Genomic DNA, 15,218 nt, shown 5'->3' on the forward strand with positions numbered 1-15,218 from the left:
GGCGTCTAAGCATGGCTTAACTGAAACATGATAGGATGTGTCAAGTGGGTGGGCCAGAAAGTTCACAAACTTGCCACCCACCCTGCAAGGAACTCTGGGTAGGGGAATATGACTTGCATGCAGCATCTGACCGCCCCGCAGCCCCCACTGCAGGGAGCTGGGGTAGGGTAATGGGATTTGCATACAACATTTACCCCACCACCCACCCAGGCTGCAAGGAGCTTGGGGTAGGGGAGTGGGAGTTGCACACAGCATCTGCTCCCCCCCCCCCCCAACAAGGATCTCAGGGGTCTCTGGTGCACTATTTTCCTGCCAGCACTGCAGTATCCCACGGGCAGGGAGGAAGGGGCTAGGTTTCGCTGTCTCTCCCCCACCTCCACCCACTCCTGCTCCTCAGTCACAGGCTGACCAGGCCTAGCCGCACCAGCTACTTTATGTGCCTGCCTGAAGATCAGAGCCACCCAAGGAACAGAGACGACTGACTGAGCAGCTAGTAGCCACAGATGGGGCCCCTGGCAGGGGCAGTTAGGGGGCCCCCATGTATTCCCCCAGTGCTCTGCACTGTCCAATCAGACACCTGCCCACCAGGGCCCCACATACCCCGCCCTTCATTAGACCAAGATTCTTGTCCCCCCCATTTCAGACTCCCCCCCCCCGATTTCCCCCTCACATTCCCCAATGGGCAGGAGAACCCCGCCTCCTCATTCTGCTTCCCTATCACCCCCCCCCATGCTCTGGGGTCCCTCTCAGGTGACACCTCTCCAGTGCCCCCTCCACCACTCAAACCCCCACAGCCCGTGTCCCCCCCCCGGAGGTACAACTGCCAGTCAAGGGCAGGCAAATCGCAGGCTGCTCTAGCCTCCCCCAACCAACCCCCCTGTACCACCCAAACCACAATCCAAACCGACCTCCCCCCTTTACCTAGCGAGCCGGCAGCCACGTGCGGGGGGGCGGGGAAGGGGGGTGGAGAGCGCAGGCAGCAGCAAGCCCCGTAAGCGAAAGGAGACCGAGGCAGCCAGCAGCCTTTTAAAGCTTTTTTTTTTAACCGATTGCACAACCATGAGCCAATCACGCTCTCCGGCGGGAAATTAAAAAACAATCAGAAAAAGCCCTCCCCTCCCCCAACAGGCTGCTTAAGACGCGGGCAGGCACTTACCTAACACGGAACACGTGCTTGCTGGGAGCTGCCGGCAGACAGCTTTGCGCATGCGCAGTGCAGGGTCCCGGGCTGCTCCAGGGCGTTTCACCAGTAAGGGGATAGTCTAAGTCATGCTCGATCCGGGGCTCCGCCGCCATTACCCACGCATGCGCACAGCCGGGGCTCTGGGGAGAGAGGGAGCCTCGAATCATGGCAGGCGGCGCAGGCGTTCTGTATTTAGGGGGCGGGGCGCTCCACCGCCTTTGCGAGGAGATCTCGCGAGACCTCGTTTGCTATAAATACCCAGCTGCGCGAGGCGGCGGCCTTCTAGTCTGAGAAAACACGTAAGGCTGCGCTGCCGGGGCGGGCATCCGCTGCCATCGGGCCTGGCCGCGGTCCGGGCGGGACAGGGGTCCCGCTGCGGAGTCTGTGCCGGGGGTCCGCCTCTCGGGCACAGGCCTATTTCCTGCCCCGGGTGGGGCTGTTCGACCCGTTTTCGCTCCTTCAGGCGGCCGGGGGGGTTGGGGCCCGGCCCGGGGGGAGGGGAGGGATCCGGGGGGGCCGGCCCGGGAGGAGGGGTTTAGGGACGCGGGGGGGGAGGGATCTGGAGTGTTTGGGGCCGGGGGGAGGAAGGGAGGGCGTCTGGCGTGTTTGGGGCCTGATCTCTGCCCAGGAGGAACTGGTGGGATGAGATAGTATTGCCCTGAAAGGGAGAGCCAACCCCCCTCCCCGGCTAGTTTAGTGTGTGCTCTGCGAGGAGCCCACGGTGCAGTCTCCAGTCCTGGCCTGAGGAGAAGAGGGGATAGCAGCTGGTGCAGTATGAGGCGAGTGTAGAGAAAGCTCTACTCTAAAAAGGGCTGAGGGCATCTTTCCCTGAGACCATGGGTTACCGAAACGTTTCCAGGCTGTGCCCCATTTCGGGATGGTGGAGAGATGGAAATGGGAGCTGAATTCCCTTGGGACTGTGGAAGAGGAATAAGAATCTATTTAGAAAAACTAGTTTGAAGTGGATTAGGGATAGTGGTAACTGGAGCAAATGCCAAAAAGGGGCATGCTCCCTGTCTTGTACTTTAGACCAGATCACTTTAGTTTGAGGAATTGCATGGTCCTGGTGCCTACGCTGCCCTTGGGAATGTGTGTAAGTTAAACAGTTGTGCAAGTAAATATGTATTTGTCCCTTTTGTATAGCAAATGGCGGACGACGCCGGTGCTGCTCCCGCAGGAGGTGCGGGAGGTGCAGGAGGAGCTGCAAGAGGGGGTTTCCGAGGTGGCTTTGGCAGTGGTCTCCGAGGCCGTGGTCGGGGTCGTGGCAGGGGTCGTGGAAGAGGGCGTGGGGCCCGTGGCAAAGCTGAAGACAAAGAAGTAAGCCCATTTGTCAACTCTGCTATCTTTACCCAGTCTTTAAAGGTTTCAGAGTAGCAGCCGTGTTAGTCTGTATCCACAAAAAGAACAGGAGTACTTGTGGCACCTTAGAGACTAACAAATTTATTAGAGCATAAGCTTTCGTGGGCTACAACCCACTTCTTCGGATGTCTTTAAAGACTGCTGTCTTTCTCTCTGTAGTTCTAAGACATGTATCTGTGTTTAATGTTTCGTGAAGTTTACATGTGTTAATGGTCACATGTGGACACCAATGACAAATGCATTGTTAGAACTGGGAGCTCTGTTATACTTTGATAATCATGTGATTGTTAATAGAAAATTGGTACTGCATGATTGGTTTTCTAAAAAGTTTTTCAAGCTCTACATAAAGCAATTTTTTCTATTGCTGTTGCACTTTAATGATAAAAAGTATGTTATTGATAAAGCTAAAGGAAAAATAAAAACTTATAAGCTCTAAGGGGCACAGCATAATTCTTGCATGATTATGACACCCTGGATTGTCACTGACATTTATTGGGTGTTTCCTTTTTTACAGTGGATTCCTGTCACCAAACTTGGTCGCCTAGTCAAGGATATGAAAATCAAGTCTCTTGAAGAGATTTATCTCTTTTCCCTTCCAATCAAGGTAAGCCTATATGAATTGTGTAGGTGTCTCAGAATTAGAGTGCATACTAATACATTTGCAAATCAAGTTATTTTTATCATATAACAGGTGTTGCATTAGCCAGTTGGGAAGTTCTGATTATAAAGATCTGTCCTGCTTTAGGGCTTAAGTGGTTGACAGTAGATGGGATTCATCTGCTCCCTTGTGATAGAACACTACATAGTTGTCTCAAGTGGATTGAGTCTCCTGCCTTCCTTTGAGTTATTGGGAATAGGCTATGTAAAGGTAGTATAATGCCTGATACAATGCAGCAGCTGTGTTCTGATGAAAGTGGAAAATACAGGTTTCAAAACGCAAATCAAATTTATTATGACTTAAGTACATTGGATTGTACTGTGCATTATATGATAGTTTGAATATTTAAAAACTCGCGTTTTCTATAGTAGATTATTCAAATCTTACCTAAAATATGTTAATACTATCACTCCATATTGGTACATAGAACTGCTCATTTCTGTGCTGTGTTGCAGGAAGCTTATCAATAGCATCTTAAGCCTGTCATGAGGTAATGGGTAGCTTTTGAACTGTGATTGACTAAGTTACTTTGCTTTCTGCAGGAATCAGAAATCATCGACTTCTTTCTGGTATCTTCCCTGAAGGATGAGGTTCTGAAGATCATGCCTGTCCAGAAACAGACTCGTGCTGGTCAGCGTACCAGGTTCAAGGTAGCTTTTCACTCTTGACTAAAGTGGAAGCAGATTGTTTCATTTAATTGGAAACTGTTCCATCTTTTGGCTGATGTGATACTTATTCTCCTGGTATATATTGTTGTTGGATAGTAAAGAATCTACAGTTACTTTCACTGGTGTTCACAACATTAGGTGGTATAGGAATTATTAGATGGTAAATCATAGATATTCATGAGACCACCTACCAAATATACAGAAGTCAGCTCATAAGCACTGTTGTGTTAATTATTTATTGAATACCAGTTATATCCTTCTGAATGTAGCCTCATAAATAGCTCTTACAAAAATTCACAATTCATTTATATTGCATGATACTGGTATGATTCACCAGGAACTGAGTGTTGTGGAGACACTGTATTTGGTCCAAAAGAGGGAATGCCATGTGGCCAGTTTTCAAATGCAGCCTTCTGGCCAGGTGGTGGCTGCAGAGGGTATTCAAGAATCAAGATCCCCAGTTCTCTCCAACCTGAACTGTCCTTGGCTTAGAAACAGGGTTTGGGGGTAAAAGTGGGTTTAACAGCCTACCAGCCCCCGGTACAAATTTGAGTAGTTGGAGTTGCTGTAATTTATACTTGGCTGGAGTGGTGTGTAACTGCGTAAATGGAAGGTAGCAGTGTTCCAGTCACCCCTGCTGTATGGGGAGCTGCAAGGATGGTGGCATAGTTGGGGGTATTGACCCATTGAAAAAATCTGCTGCCTTTAATGGTCTCTTTACACTTCTGGAGTTGCAGTGCAGAATCTGCTGCAAGAGGTGTACAGCAAGTTTGGAAAACTGGAGATTCTCAAGATTGTGCTGGAGATAAAGGACTCTACCATAACCAAGGGGCAAAATCTGTGCTGGATGTAGTCTGAGGTGGTAAAAGGGTGATAGGGTATGTTCTTATTGAAAGGAGGTTTGTAACTGCAACATGTATACACAGCTAAAAAGCTTTTCTTTTAATTTTAGGCTTTTGTTGCTATTGGTGACTACAATGGTCATGTTGGCCTTGGTGTAAAATGCTCCAAGGAAGTTGCCACGGCTATTCGTGGGGCAATCATCTTGGCTAAACTATCCATCGTACCAGTACGACGAGGCTACTGGGGTAACAAGATTGGCAAGCCTCATACTGTACCTTGCAAGGTAAAGACTAATTTGCTTCACTATAGCTCTGTGCTGCATTTCAAAGCATGAAGGAGTTATTGGAGCTTAAATAGTCTCATAGATTAGTTGAATGTAATCTGCTGTTCTGTTTAGGTTACTGGTCGTTGTGGGTCTGTTCTGGTGCGTCTGATCCCAGCACCCCGTGGTACAGGAATTGTATCTGCCCCTGTTCCAAAGAAACTGCTGATGATGGCTGGAATTGATGACTGTTATACTTCAGCTAGGGGTTGTACTGCTACCCTGGGCAACTTTGGTAAGTTAAGTTTTGGGTCAGATGTCAAATCTGTTAGCAGTTTAAACTGTCTGGCTTAAAATCATACTGTACCTCTGGCCATTTTAGATGCCTTTGTAATATAGTCCCAGTGGATGACTAAATTACCTGTTTTATTTAATACTTATTTTAGTTAATGTTAAATTAAAAGCCCTTATCAAACTAGGAATTGAGCCCCATATACTACCAGATTGTACAGTGCAGATTGATCCTGCCAAAATTTATTCTGAAGTTAGATCTGTCTTGTAATAAAGGCTTTGAGGCATTGAATTATAAAACCTCCTCCTCCTGTGTGTTCTGTTCAAAATTCTCTCAGCTCTGCTCAGTTACACTTGGCTGAAGTAGTGTAATTGTCGTCATTGGAGAGAGAGAGAAAATGAGTTCAATATGCACGACAGAGGGACCGTGTGATATGGTCCCCCTGTTCCTTTTCAAACTCTACATTTTTTTAGATTGAGGGCCATTAAATTCTGAGGCAGGCACTGGCTTTTGCTGTCTGTATTGTGCCTTGCACAATGGAGTCCCAGTTTTGTTGGGGCCTCTCATTGGTACTGTGTAACAAAGTGCAATGTCTGACCTTTCTCAATAGCTAAAGCCACCTTTGATGCGATCTCCAAGACCTACAGTTATCTGACCCCTGACCTCTGGAAGGAGACTGTGTTCACCAAGTCTCCTTATCAGGTAAGAATTAAATCAGGGCATTTGTTCTTCATCTCAGAGTTCATCATGCCAAACTCCTGAAGGCTGACTTCATTAGGAGTGGACTTCCTTAAAATTTCTATTGCAGTTAATAAAGTGAGGATGTGGTTTCATATAGAATCATAGAAATGTAGGCCTGGAAGAGATTTTGAGAAGTCATCTAGTTCAGCCCCTGTGCTGAGGCAGGACTCAAGTATACCTAAACAATCCCTGACAGGTTTTGTCTAACCTGTTCTTAAACCTTCAGTGATTGGGATTCCAGTCCATAACTACCCTTAGTTATTTTTCCTAGTATCTAACCTAAATTTTCCTTGCTGCATATTAAGCCCATTACTACTTGTCCTATCTTCAGTGGACTGAGAACAACCATCACTGTCCTCTTTATAAAAGCCCATAATATATCTGTGGTGCGTTCGTGTCGGGGCTCGACCCTCCTGGGCAGGAGGGGAGCCACACCGACTCACTGCCGGTGAGACAACGGTATAGTTCTCGGGGTTAGGGCTCAGGCCCTTTGGCACAGGGCTGAGCGACACACAGTTTAGGGAGCTCAAGCCCTTGGGGGCAGGGGCTGAGCAACAGTACCACAGTTAAGGAGCTCAGGCCCTCTGGTGCAGGGGCTGAGCAACAGCACAACAGTTAGGGAGCCCAGGCCCTCTGGTGCAGGGGCTGAGTCACAATACCACAGTATAGTGATTGGGATAGGGCCAGGGCCCTACACCCGAGCGGTGGGTGAGGGGGAAGACTGCCAGCCGTGCACGGGGTGGCGGGGGGGACGGGGACGCAGGCCCACCCACTCCACTGCGTCCCAGCCCGGGGCCCTAGCAGTGGCCACTGCCGCTGCTGGTCAGTGGGGTGTCCTGACCGAAACACACTGACATCGGCTCATACATGTCTACAGCCTGACCGGGGTCGGCTACCCCCGGGCTACTTCCAGGTTCCCCCTCAGGGCCTGCCTCGTCCGTGGCACTGGGCCCAGGCCAGTCCACCAGCATGGGTACCTCTCGGCCGGGGCTTGGAGGCAGGTCTGGCAGCTCCTCGGGGAAGTCCGGCTAATTGGACTCAGGCGGCTCCTCTGGGTAACAGCAGGGGCTGAGGGGCTCTGGTGGCGTCTCACCTTCGGGGTTGGGGTGGGGGAGTTCCAATGGCTCCTCCCAGTGACGGGAGCGGGCGGTCTCCGGTGGCTCCTCCTCGTAGTGGGCTCGGGGCAGCTCCAGCCAGTCAGGGCAACGGCCTCAGGCCGTGGAGGTCTCCCGGCCGCGATCTCCCGGCTGCACGTCTGCTCCCTGCGGTGGCTGGGGCCTCACTGAGCTCTGGCGGCCGGCTTTTATACTTCCTGTCCCGCCCCTTGACTTCCGGGGGGCGGGAACAGGCGGCGGTGGCTCCGCCCACTTGGGTGTCTGTAAGGGCACTCCCTCTGCTGGGCAGGAGGGGAGCCACACGGACTCACTACATATCTGAAGACTTATCAGGTCCCCCCCCCAGTCTTTTTTTCAAGATTAAATATGCCTAGTTTTTAACCTTATCATTTTCGTTGCTCTCCTCTGGACTCTGGTCATTAGTATCTCCTGGATGCCAAGCTAGCTAGAGAATAAAATGGGGAGGGAGGGAGCTTGGAAGGTTCAGGGAAAGATACAATTACATTTGTAAAAACTCAGTCTCTAGTTTAAAATGGATCCGCTGTACAGTGAGGCCTGCAACATCATTTGGTTCAAGGCAGTGAAATGTTTCATTCTTTTGCAGGAATTCACTGATCATCTGGCTAAGACCCACACCAGAGTTTCAGTGCAGAGAACCCAAGCAGCTGCTGTCGCAACTACTTAAATGTTTTTGTACAAAATAAAGTGATAAGTGAACAAGAGTTTGGTGGATTTTTAATCCATTGGAGGGGGGATGCAGATTCAGCTGACAATGTGGATTTCTGTGTTTAAGTGAAATCTCTGTTCATGAAAGATATGGGTACAGTGAAAGGTTCAGTTGAACATACGCTAAATGTGATACAGTAGCCAAAGTTACTTTTGACTAATCCTTAATTTGCTAAACATCTGAATGACTTTTTAAAAAAATTGCTACTTGAAAAATTAAGTTTTTCTGATTGACTTGCCCAAACAAATGAATTCAGAGACAGCAGCACTCACTTGTTCAACAACTTACAATAACTGGTGGGACAGAGGAAACACTTTTTTCCTCAGAGAAAAGTGAAGTAGGTTTGAATGATCAGCATGTAATAGGATTACTGAAACAAAAACCGTTAATGGTTAATTTTTAGGAAGACTGTTTTTAAAAAAAATGGAAGCAGAGATCAAATGCAAGTAAAGCACTGAAGACTCCCACTTAAGTGATGCTGAAAGAAACCAGAACATCTTTGAGGTTATGTCTGAAAGAATACTGTTGTTGGGAGTTAGTGTAAAGATACCCACTACTCACTGATGTGGGCCCAGACTGAAACTTCCTCACTACTAATGAGGGTCTGCTGCTCTAGAAATGAGATCAGATAAAACTTATGTGTTCTGCAGGATCTGGTGGTAGCTTTCATGAAAAGTCAGTCTAACAGACTGACTAATGTAGACCATACAAAAGTAGCTTGTAAGTACTTCAATTATTTTTAAAGACTATCAATACCACAGGGCCCCACTTGGAAAGCAAACTAAGAATTTTCTGCCAGTCAAGGATGGGATAATTCTTCAATACAGTAGTAGTGATTCACAAGGCTAGTCACTAAAGCTGTCAAAAGCAACTTTATCTGAAGAGAACTGCAGTAATTACCTTCAAAGACTTGAAATAAAAATTGCATCCCCAGTTAGGACTTTCTCAAGGTAGAAAGAAATGTACTTTGATGCAATCAATGGCTGCGTTCCATACAGAGCATTATTACTAAAGGACAAATAATGCATTATCCAGTTAATGTTTAAGGGGGAAAATAAACTCCCAAGTCATCTGCTTGGGAGAAGTTAAAACCCTCACAACCAGTTAACATGCCTAAAGGTGCTCTGCTTTCAAGCATCAGGAGTTGCCTTTCTAAAAGAGACCAAGGGAAAAATCAAGCGGGGGTTTTTGGACTTAAATGTTTAAAATGACCTATTAATGTTAAAAATCCTTGATCCATTGACATAGTTGACCATGAAAGGGCTCCCTGAGTTATAATCTTCAACTCAAACAAAGTGAGAAAGGCCAAAAGCCGTGTAGAGTTGGACCTTGCGAGGGGAATTAAAACCAATAGCAAGAGGTTTTATAGCCATGTAAATAGGAAGAAAAAAAGAAAGAAGAAGTGGGACCGCTGAAGACTGTAGATGGAGTGGAGATTAAGGATAATCTAGGCATGGCACAATATCTAAACGAATATTTTGCATTCGGTCTTTAATGAGGCTAATGAAGGGTTTAGGAATAGAGGCAGCGTGACAGAGGGGAATAGAGGGGGGGTTGACATTACCGTATCCGAGGTAGAAGCCAAACTCGAACAGCTTAACGGGACTAAATCAGGCGGACCGGATGATCTTCATCTGAGAGTATTAAAGGAACTGGCGCGAGAAATTGCAAGCCTGTTAGCGATAATTTTTAATGAATCTGTAAACTTGGGGGTGGTACCGTTGGATTGGAGAATAGCTAATGTGGTTCCTATTTTCAAGAAGGGGAAAAAAAAGTGACCCAGGTAACTACAGGCCTGTTAGTTTAACATCTGTAATATGCAAGGTCTTGGAAAAAATTTTGAAGGAGAAAGTAGTTAAGGACCTTGAGGTCAATGGCAATTGGGACAAATTACAACATGGTTTTACGAAAGGCAGATCGTGCCAAACCAACCTGATCTCCTTCTTTGAGAAAGTAACAGATTTTTTAGATAAAGGAAATGCGGTGGATCTAATATACCTCGATTTCAGTAAAGCGTTTGATACGGTACGGCATGAGGAATTATTGGTTACATTGGAAAAGATGGGGATCGATATGAAAATCCAGAGGTGGATAAAGAACTGGTTAAAGGGGAGACTGCAGCGGGTCGTACTGAAAGGTGAACTGTCAGGTTGGAGGGAGGTTACCAGTGGAGTTCCTCAAGGTTCGGTTTTGGGTCGGATTTTATTTAATCTATTTATTACTGACCTCGGAACCAAATGTAGAAGTGGGCTGATAAAGTTTGCGGATGACACGAAGTTGGGAGGTATTGCCAATTCGGAGAAGGATTGGGATATCCTGCAGGGAGACTTGGATGACCTTGTAAACTGGAGTAATAGTAATAGGATGAAATTTAATAGTGAGAAGTGTAAGGTGATACATTTAGGGATGACTAACAAGAATTTTAGTTATAAGCTGGGGACGCATCGGTTGGAAGTAACGGATGAGAAGGACCTCGGAGTCCTGGTTGATCACAGGATGACTATGAGTCGGCAATGTGACGTGGCCGTGAAAAAAGCTAATGCGGTCTTGGGATGCATTAGGCAAGGTATTTCTAGTAGGGATAAGGAGGTGCTGCTTCCGTTATACAAGGCACTGGTGAGACCTCATTTGGAGTACTGTGTGCAGTTCTGGTCTCCCATGTTTAAAAAGGATGAACTCAAACTGGAACGGGTACAGAGAAGGGCCACTAGGATGATCCGAGGAATGGAAAACCTGTCATATGAAAAGAGACTCAAGGAGCTAGGTTTGTTTACCCTAACCAAAAGAAGGCTGAGGGGGGATATGATTGCTCTCTTTAAATATATCAGAGGGATAAATACCAGGGAGGGAGAGGAATTATTTCAGCTCAGTACTAATGAGGACACAAGAACAAATGGATATAAACTGGCCGTCGGGAAGTTTAGGCTTGAAATTAGATGACGGTTTCTAACCGTCAGAGGGGTGAAGTTCTGGAACAGCCTTCCGAGGGAAACAGTGGGGGCAAAAGACCGCTCTGGCTTGAAGATTAAGCTTGATAAGTTTATGGAGGGGATGGTTTGATGGGATAACGTGATTTTAGTCAATAGGTCAATAACATGCCATCGCAGGTAATTAGTATCAATGGTCAATGCGGGTCTGGCTGGAGAATCTTGCCCGCATGCTCAGGGTTCTGCTGATCGCCATATTTGGGGTCGGGAAGGAATTTTCCTCCAGGGTAAATTGGCAGAGACCCTGGAGGTTTTTCGCCTTCCTCCGCAGCATGGGGCAGGGGTCGCTTGCTGGAGGATTCTCTGCGACTTGAAGTCTTTAAATCATGATTTGGGGACTTCAACAGCTGAGTCAAGGGAGAGAATTATTCCAGGAGTGGGTGGGTCAGCTTTTGTGGCCTGCATCATGCGGGAGGTCAGACTAGATGATCATAATGGTCCCTTCTGACCTTAAAGTCTATGAGTCAATCTCAGATAATCTTAGTTCAAGCTTTCATGCCAAACCAAGGGAAGTCTTCCTGCTTCGTTTATAAAGATGAACAATTTTGCTTGCAGTCTGCTGGCCAGAGCACTTTTTCTAGTAGTGTGCATGACTATGCTGATAAGGGAACACTGCTGTGTTCTGCAGTGCAAGGATGAGTACTGCCAATGTTTTTGCTTGTATTTCTTTACAAAGTGGCATTGATAGTTCTAATACATTCATCTCTTAGCAAGGCTGACAGCATCATAAGCCCTAGAACCTAGTTATTTGGCAGAGATGTCCTCTGCAAATGCTTTATTGTACAGTTGAGTAATACAACTCATAAAAGCCTCAGCATCCAGGTACATTGGAAGATTCACATAATACAATGAGAAGTAACACAGCTACCACTCTGAAACCTATCACAATACAGTATTCAAACCTTAAACTTCAAATACTATGCATTGAGGATTTGAGCTTAGTTTTTTGCTTCTGCTTGTGCTTGTGCTTTTCTTTCTGCAATCATTCTGTGTTTCTGCTTCATTAAACATTTTCTAGCATTTCCATGGGCACCAAGATCAGCATCTAAAACAAGATGAGAAGAAATGCTGTGAAGTGTTCAATCAGGCCCTTTAGCTTGATGCCCCACTGAAGACTTTAACAAGGTTATAAATACACCCCCCCCCTTCATTACAGTTCCATCCTCTGAACCGGGGTGGGCAAACTTTTTGGCCCAAGAGTGACATCTGGGTGGGGAAATTGTATGCTGAGCCATGAATGTAGGGCTGGGGCATGGTGTGCAGGAAGGTGCTCAGGACAAGGGGTGTGGGGTGCAGCAGGGGGCTCAGGGCATGGAGTTGGGGGGCAGGGTGCACGAGGGGTGCAGGCTCCAGCCCGGCGCCGCTTACCTGGAGCAGCTCCAGGATGGCAGTGGTGCACACTGGGGCCGGGGCAGGCTCCGTCTGCCCTGTCCTCGGCCCTGCACCGCTCTGGGGAGGGGGGGGAAGAGGGCTCCACACACTGCTCTTGCCTGTAGGTACCTCCCCCAAAGCTCCAATTGGCTGGGAATGGAACCACGGCCAATGAGAGTTCCAGGGGAGGCACCCACAGGCAAGAGCAGCGTGAGGAGCCCTCTTCTTCCCCGCCGCAGGGACGTGGTGCCGGCTGCTTCCCGGAGCAGCACGGGGCCCGTGGCACCACAGGGGTGGCAATCCCACAGGCCGCCATAGTTTGCCCACCCCTGCTCTGAACAAAGCATAGCCACAGTTCCTTTCTGAGCACTTATCAAAGAGAGTTACTCTATGGCCCCTCTTTCAGGAGGACACCAGTCTCCAAATCTTTAGGTTAGGTTTAGGATATTAGACATCCTCTCCTGCTCTCCCCCACAAGTCATGCCACAGTCAAACCTGAACATTTTTCAAATAAATTAAGAGGCCTTAGTTGGCCTTACTCACATCTATCTTGATAGGCTTGAGCAACCTGAGCAAACTGCTCCATCTCCTTTGCACAGTTCTGACGGAAGTTAGGTCCTTCCCTGGTCTGGCAAACTTCTACCCTTTCCAGAATTATCTTCACAATTTCCTGATCAACTTTCCTGTGTGTGAGAGAGAGAGATCGATCGATCAGTGTGACTGCAGCAGTGGCAATAACTTCCCGCAGCTGGAGAGTGTAATAAGTTACATTCTGGATAGAAGAGACCATTTTATTAGCTGCTTTAATATGGGATACAATTAAAAGGCACAACTAAGCAAAATCAAGCCGCAGGGGCTTGGCAGCAATGCCATATGTAGTGGCAACAGAGAAGGAGAATCAGTAGTGATTTTTGGGTTCTACTCAGAGCCCAACTCAGGCATGCTGCAGAAAAGATACTTGGAACTCTGTCAGGGATAGAGGAACACCAGAAGCTGCCCAGTATTTGAAATAAGCTTCTAAGGAAGCTTATTGGCTTTGCTACTAGCAGAAGAGAAGCTTCCTAAATTGGAGCAGGAGCTAGGGGAAACCTCAGTGTGGAGTATCTACAGTGACAAGCGATGATTGAATCAGGAACAGGCTTCTAAACTTTCACGGGGGGGGGAAATCTATTATGATTTTGCAGCTTCAAACCACATGAAAGCTGCATACCAATCCCAAGCAATCTACTGCCAGAAAAAAAAAAATACTGTGCTCTACTGGTTTTCTTCAACTGAATAAGGCTACAAAATCATTACAGCTATGCTGTAGATATACATACATGTCCCTCCTCCACTGCGCCTCAGCTTCAAAGAAGCATACATAGTCATCCTCCAAGCACTCAGTCAGATCCGGCACACGGGTGTAATTCCGATGATAGTAATAAGATCTTCTCTTCGCATGTTGGCGTTCCATCCATTCTGCAAGAGTCAACCACCACATTCATGCATCTTCAAGGTACTAATCAAAGAGATGGACAGAACCAACTAAAACAACTACTGGGCAGGGTACAGTTCTTGTTTAGGATGGAAAGCATACAGGACACATGACACAAATTGTCTCCATAACCTAACGTGTACTGGGTGACTTGGAAAATAAAAATGAAAGGAATTTTGCAATATGTATTTTGTTCTGCAACAAAATCTTGAGTTACTTTCTATACAGCCTATGTGCCACTGACTGGGCAGGAATGATTGATAATATCAGGTGCATGTCCACCTGCCCTCACTTTCCAGAACTAACTCTACAGAGAGAATGCCAAGCTGTAACCCTATGGAAATACAGTAAACGCTACACTATGATGTCTAAGCTTCACAAGATCAGGCAAGTCACTTGCCCTCTGGGTTATTAGCCTGATATTTTCTATCACAGAGTTCAAAACTAACCAGGGAAGGGAGACCAGCGTTCCTCATGTTATCAGAAGTGATAAATGACTCTCCATCAAAAAGCGATAAGGAGTCAGTGCCTACCCCGGGGGAGAGTCTCCAGAGAGCACATGGCACTGAAAGCAACCTGGTACCGGGCAGTTCCGCCAGACGGGAGTGGGACACATCCCCGGAGCGCCAAGCCCCGTCCTGGGCAGATCATAAGAACGGCCATACTGGGTTAGATCAGTGATCCATCCAGCCCGGTATCCTGTCTTCTGACAGGTGCCCCAGAGGCAATGGACAGAACAGGTGACAATAAGCCATCGCACGTGGCTCTGAGGGAGCTCGGAGGGGACGGTCCCCCGTGACACTCTGGCAGCAACAGGTCAGCTGGCTGTTCCCACAGCCTCTGCTTAGGCGCTGTCAGGCAGGGAGAGGTGCCCGAGGGGCTCCCTGAGGCGGCTGGGACCCAGCACGGGGTCGGGGTGAACCCAGACCCTGGCGTGCAGCCCGAAGCCCTGCCCCACAGCAGGTCAGGGGCGTGCCCCGGGGCTAGGCCTAGCTCCACGGGGATGGGCCACAGGGGGCACGGCTGGGGGCGGGGAAGGCCCCCCCTGCACCGACCCCCGCGCGGCTGCAGGGGGGGCGATCCACACAGCGGGGCAGGGCGCGGGTGCTGCCCGGGGAGCAGCCGGGGGCCCGGCCCGCTACCTCGGAACAAGGTGACCGGCGCGTCGACGCTGTAGTAGAAGAGGGTCTCGACGATAGTAACCGGGTTAGGCAGCGACGACCGCTTCTCGGGGATGGGGGTGCGGCTCGGCGGGCTCTTGTACACCTCCGGGTCCCAGTCGTCCGGCATCGCGACACAGCAGCGGATTCTCCTTCACCGCCGGCCCGGACAAGATGGCGACCACCTACAAAAGCTGGAAGGGGGGTCAGGTGGGGGCAAAGGTCAAAGGTGACGCATGCGCAACCCGGGTAGCGTCCTGCCGCGCTGCGCTTCGAGAGTCTCGTTTCCGGGGCAGAAAACGGGGGCCCGCCAATACGCATGCGCAGCGCCACGTGTCCCCCGATGCCCCCTGGGATATGTAGTTCCGGTCGTTACAG

General features: G+C 48.5%; 2 protein-coding genes and 1 non-coding gene across 3 annotated transcripts; 2 read left to right on the top strand and 1 right to left on the bottom strand.

Moving 5' to 3' along the window:
* Positions 1 to 1,391: 1,391 nt before the first annotated feature.
* Positions 1,392 to 7,843, top strand: RPS2 (ribosomal protein S2). Its single transcript, XM_065411813.1, has 8 exons — positions 1,392 to 1,482; positions 2,327 to 2,500; positions 3,057 to 3,146; positions 3,743 to 3,850; positions 4,821 to 4,994; positions 5,109 to 5,268; positions 5,876 to 5,967; positions 7,726 to 7,843. Exons 2-8 carry the CDS (start codon positions 2,330 to 2,332, stop codon positions 7,804 to 7,806), a joined length of 876 nt encoding a protein of 291 aa, XP_065267885.1. The 5' UTR covers positions 1,392 to 1,482; positions 2,327 to 2,329; the 3' UTR covers positions 7,807 to 7,843.
* Positions 5,593 to 5,732, top strand: LOC135885221 (small nucleolar RNA SNORA64/SNORA10 family). Its single transcript, XR_010561736.1, has one exon. It is a non-coding gene; the product is annotated as a small nucleolar RNA SNORA64/SNORA10 family (small nucleolar RNA).
* Positions 7,844 to 11,578: 3,735 nt separating the features above from the next.
* On the bottom strand, positions 11,579 to 15,059 carry NDUFB10 (NADH:ubiquinone oxidoreductase subunit B10). The gene is made up of 4 exons (XM_065412163.1): positions 14,823 to 15,059; positions 13,526 to 13,664; positions 12,750 to 12,889; positions 11,579 to 11,880 (listed from the first exon to the last, which is right to left on the bottom strand). Exons 1-4 carry the CDS (start codon positions 14,968 to 14,970, stop codon positions 11,774 to 11,776), a joined length of 534 nt encoding a protein of 177 aa, XP_065268235.1. The 5' UTR covers positions 14,971 to 15,059; the 3' UTR covers positions 11,579 to 11,773.
* Positions 15,060 to 15,218: the final 159 nt, after the last annotated feature.

This window comes from Emys orbicularis, chromosome 10 (genome assembly GCF_028017835.1).
Source record: "Emys orbicularis isolate rEmyOrb1 chromosome 10, rEmyOrb1.hap1, whole genome shotgun sequence".
NCBI lineage: Eukaryota > Metazoa > Chordata > Testudines > Emydidae > Emys > Emys orbicularis.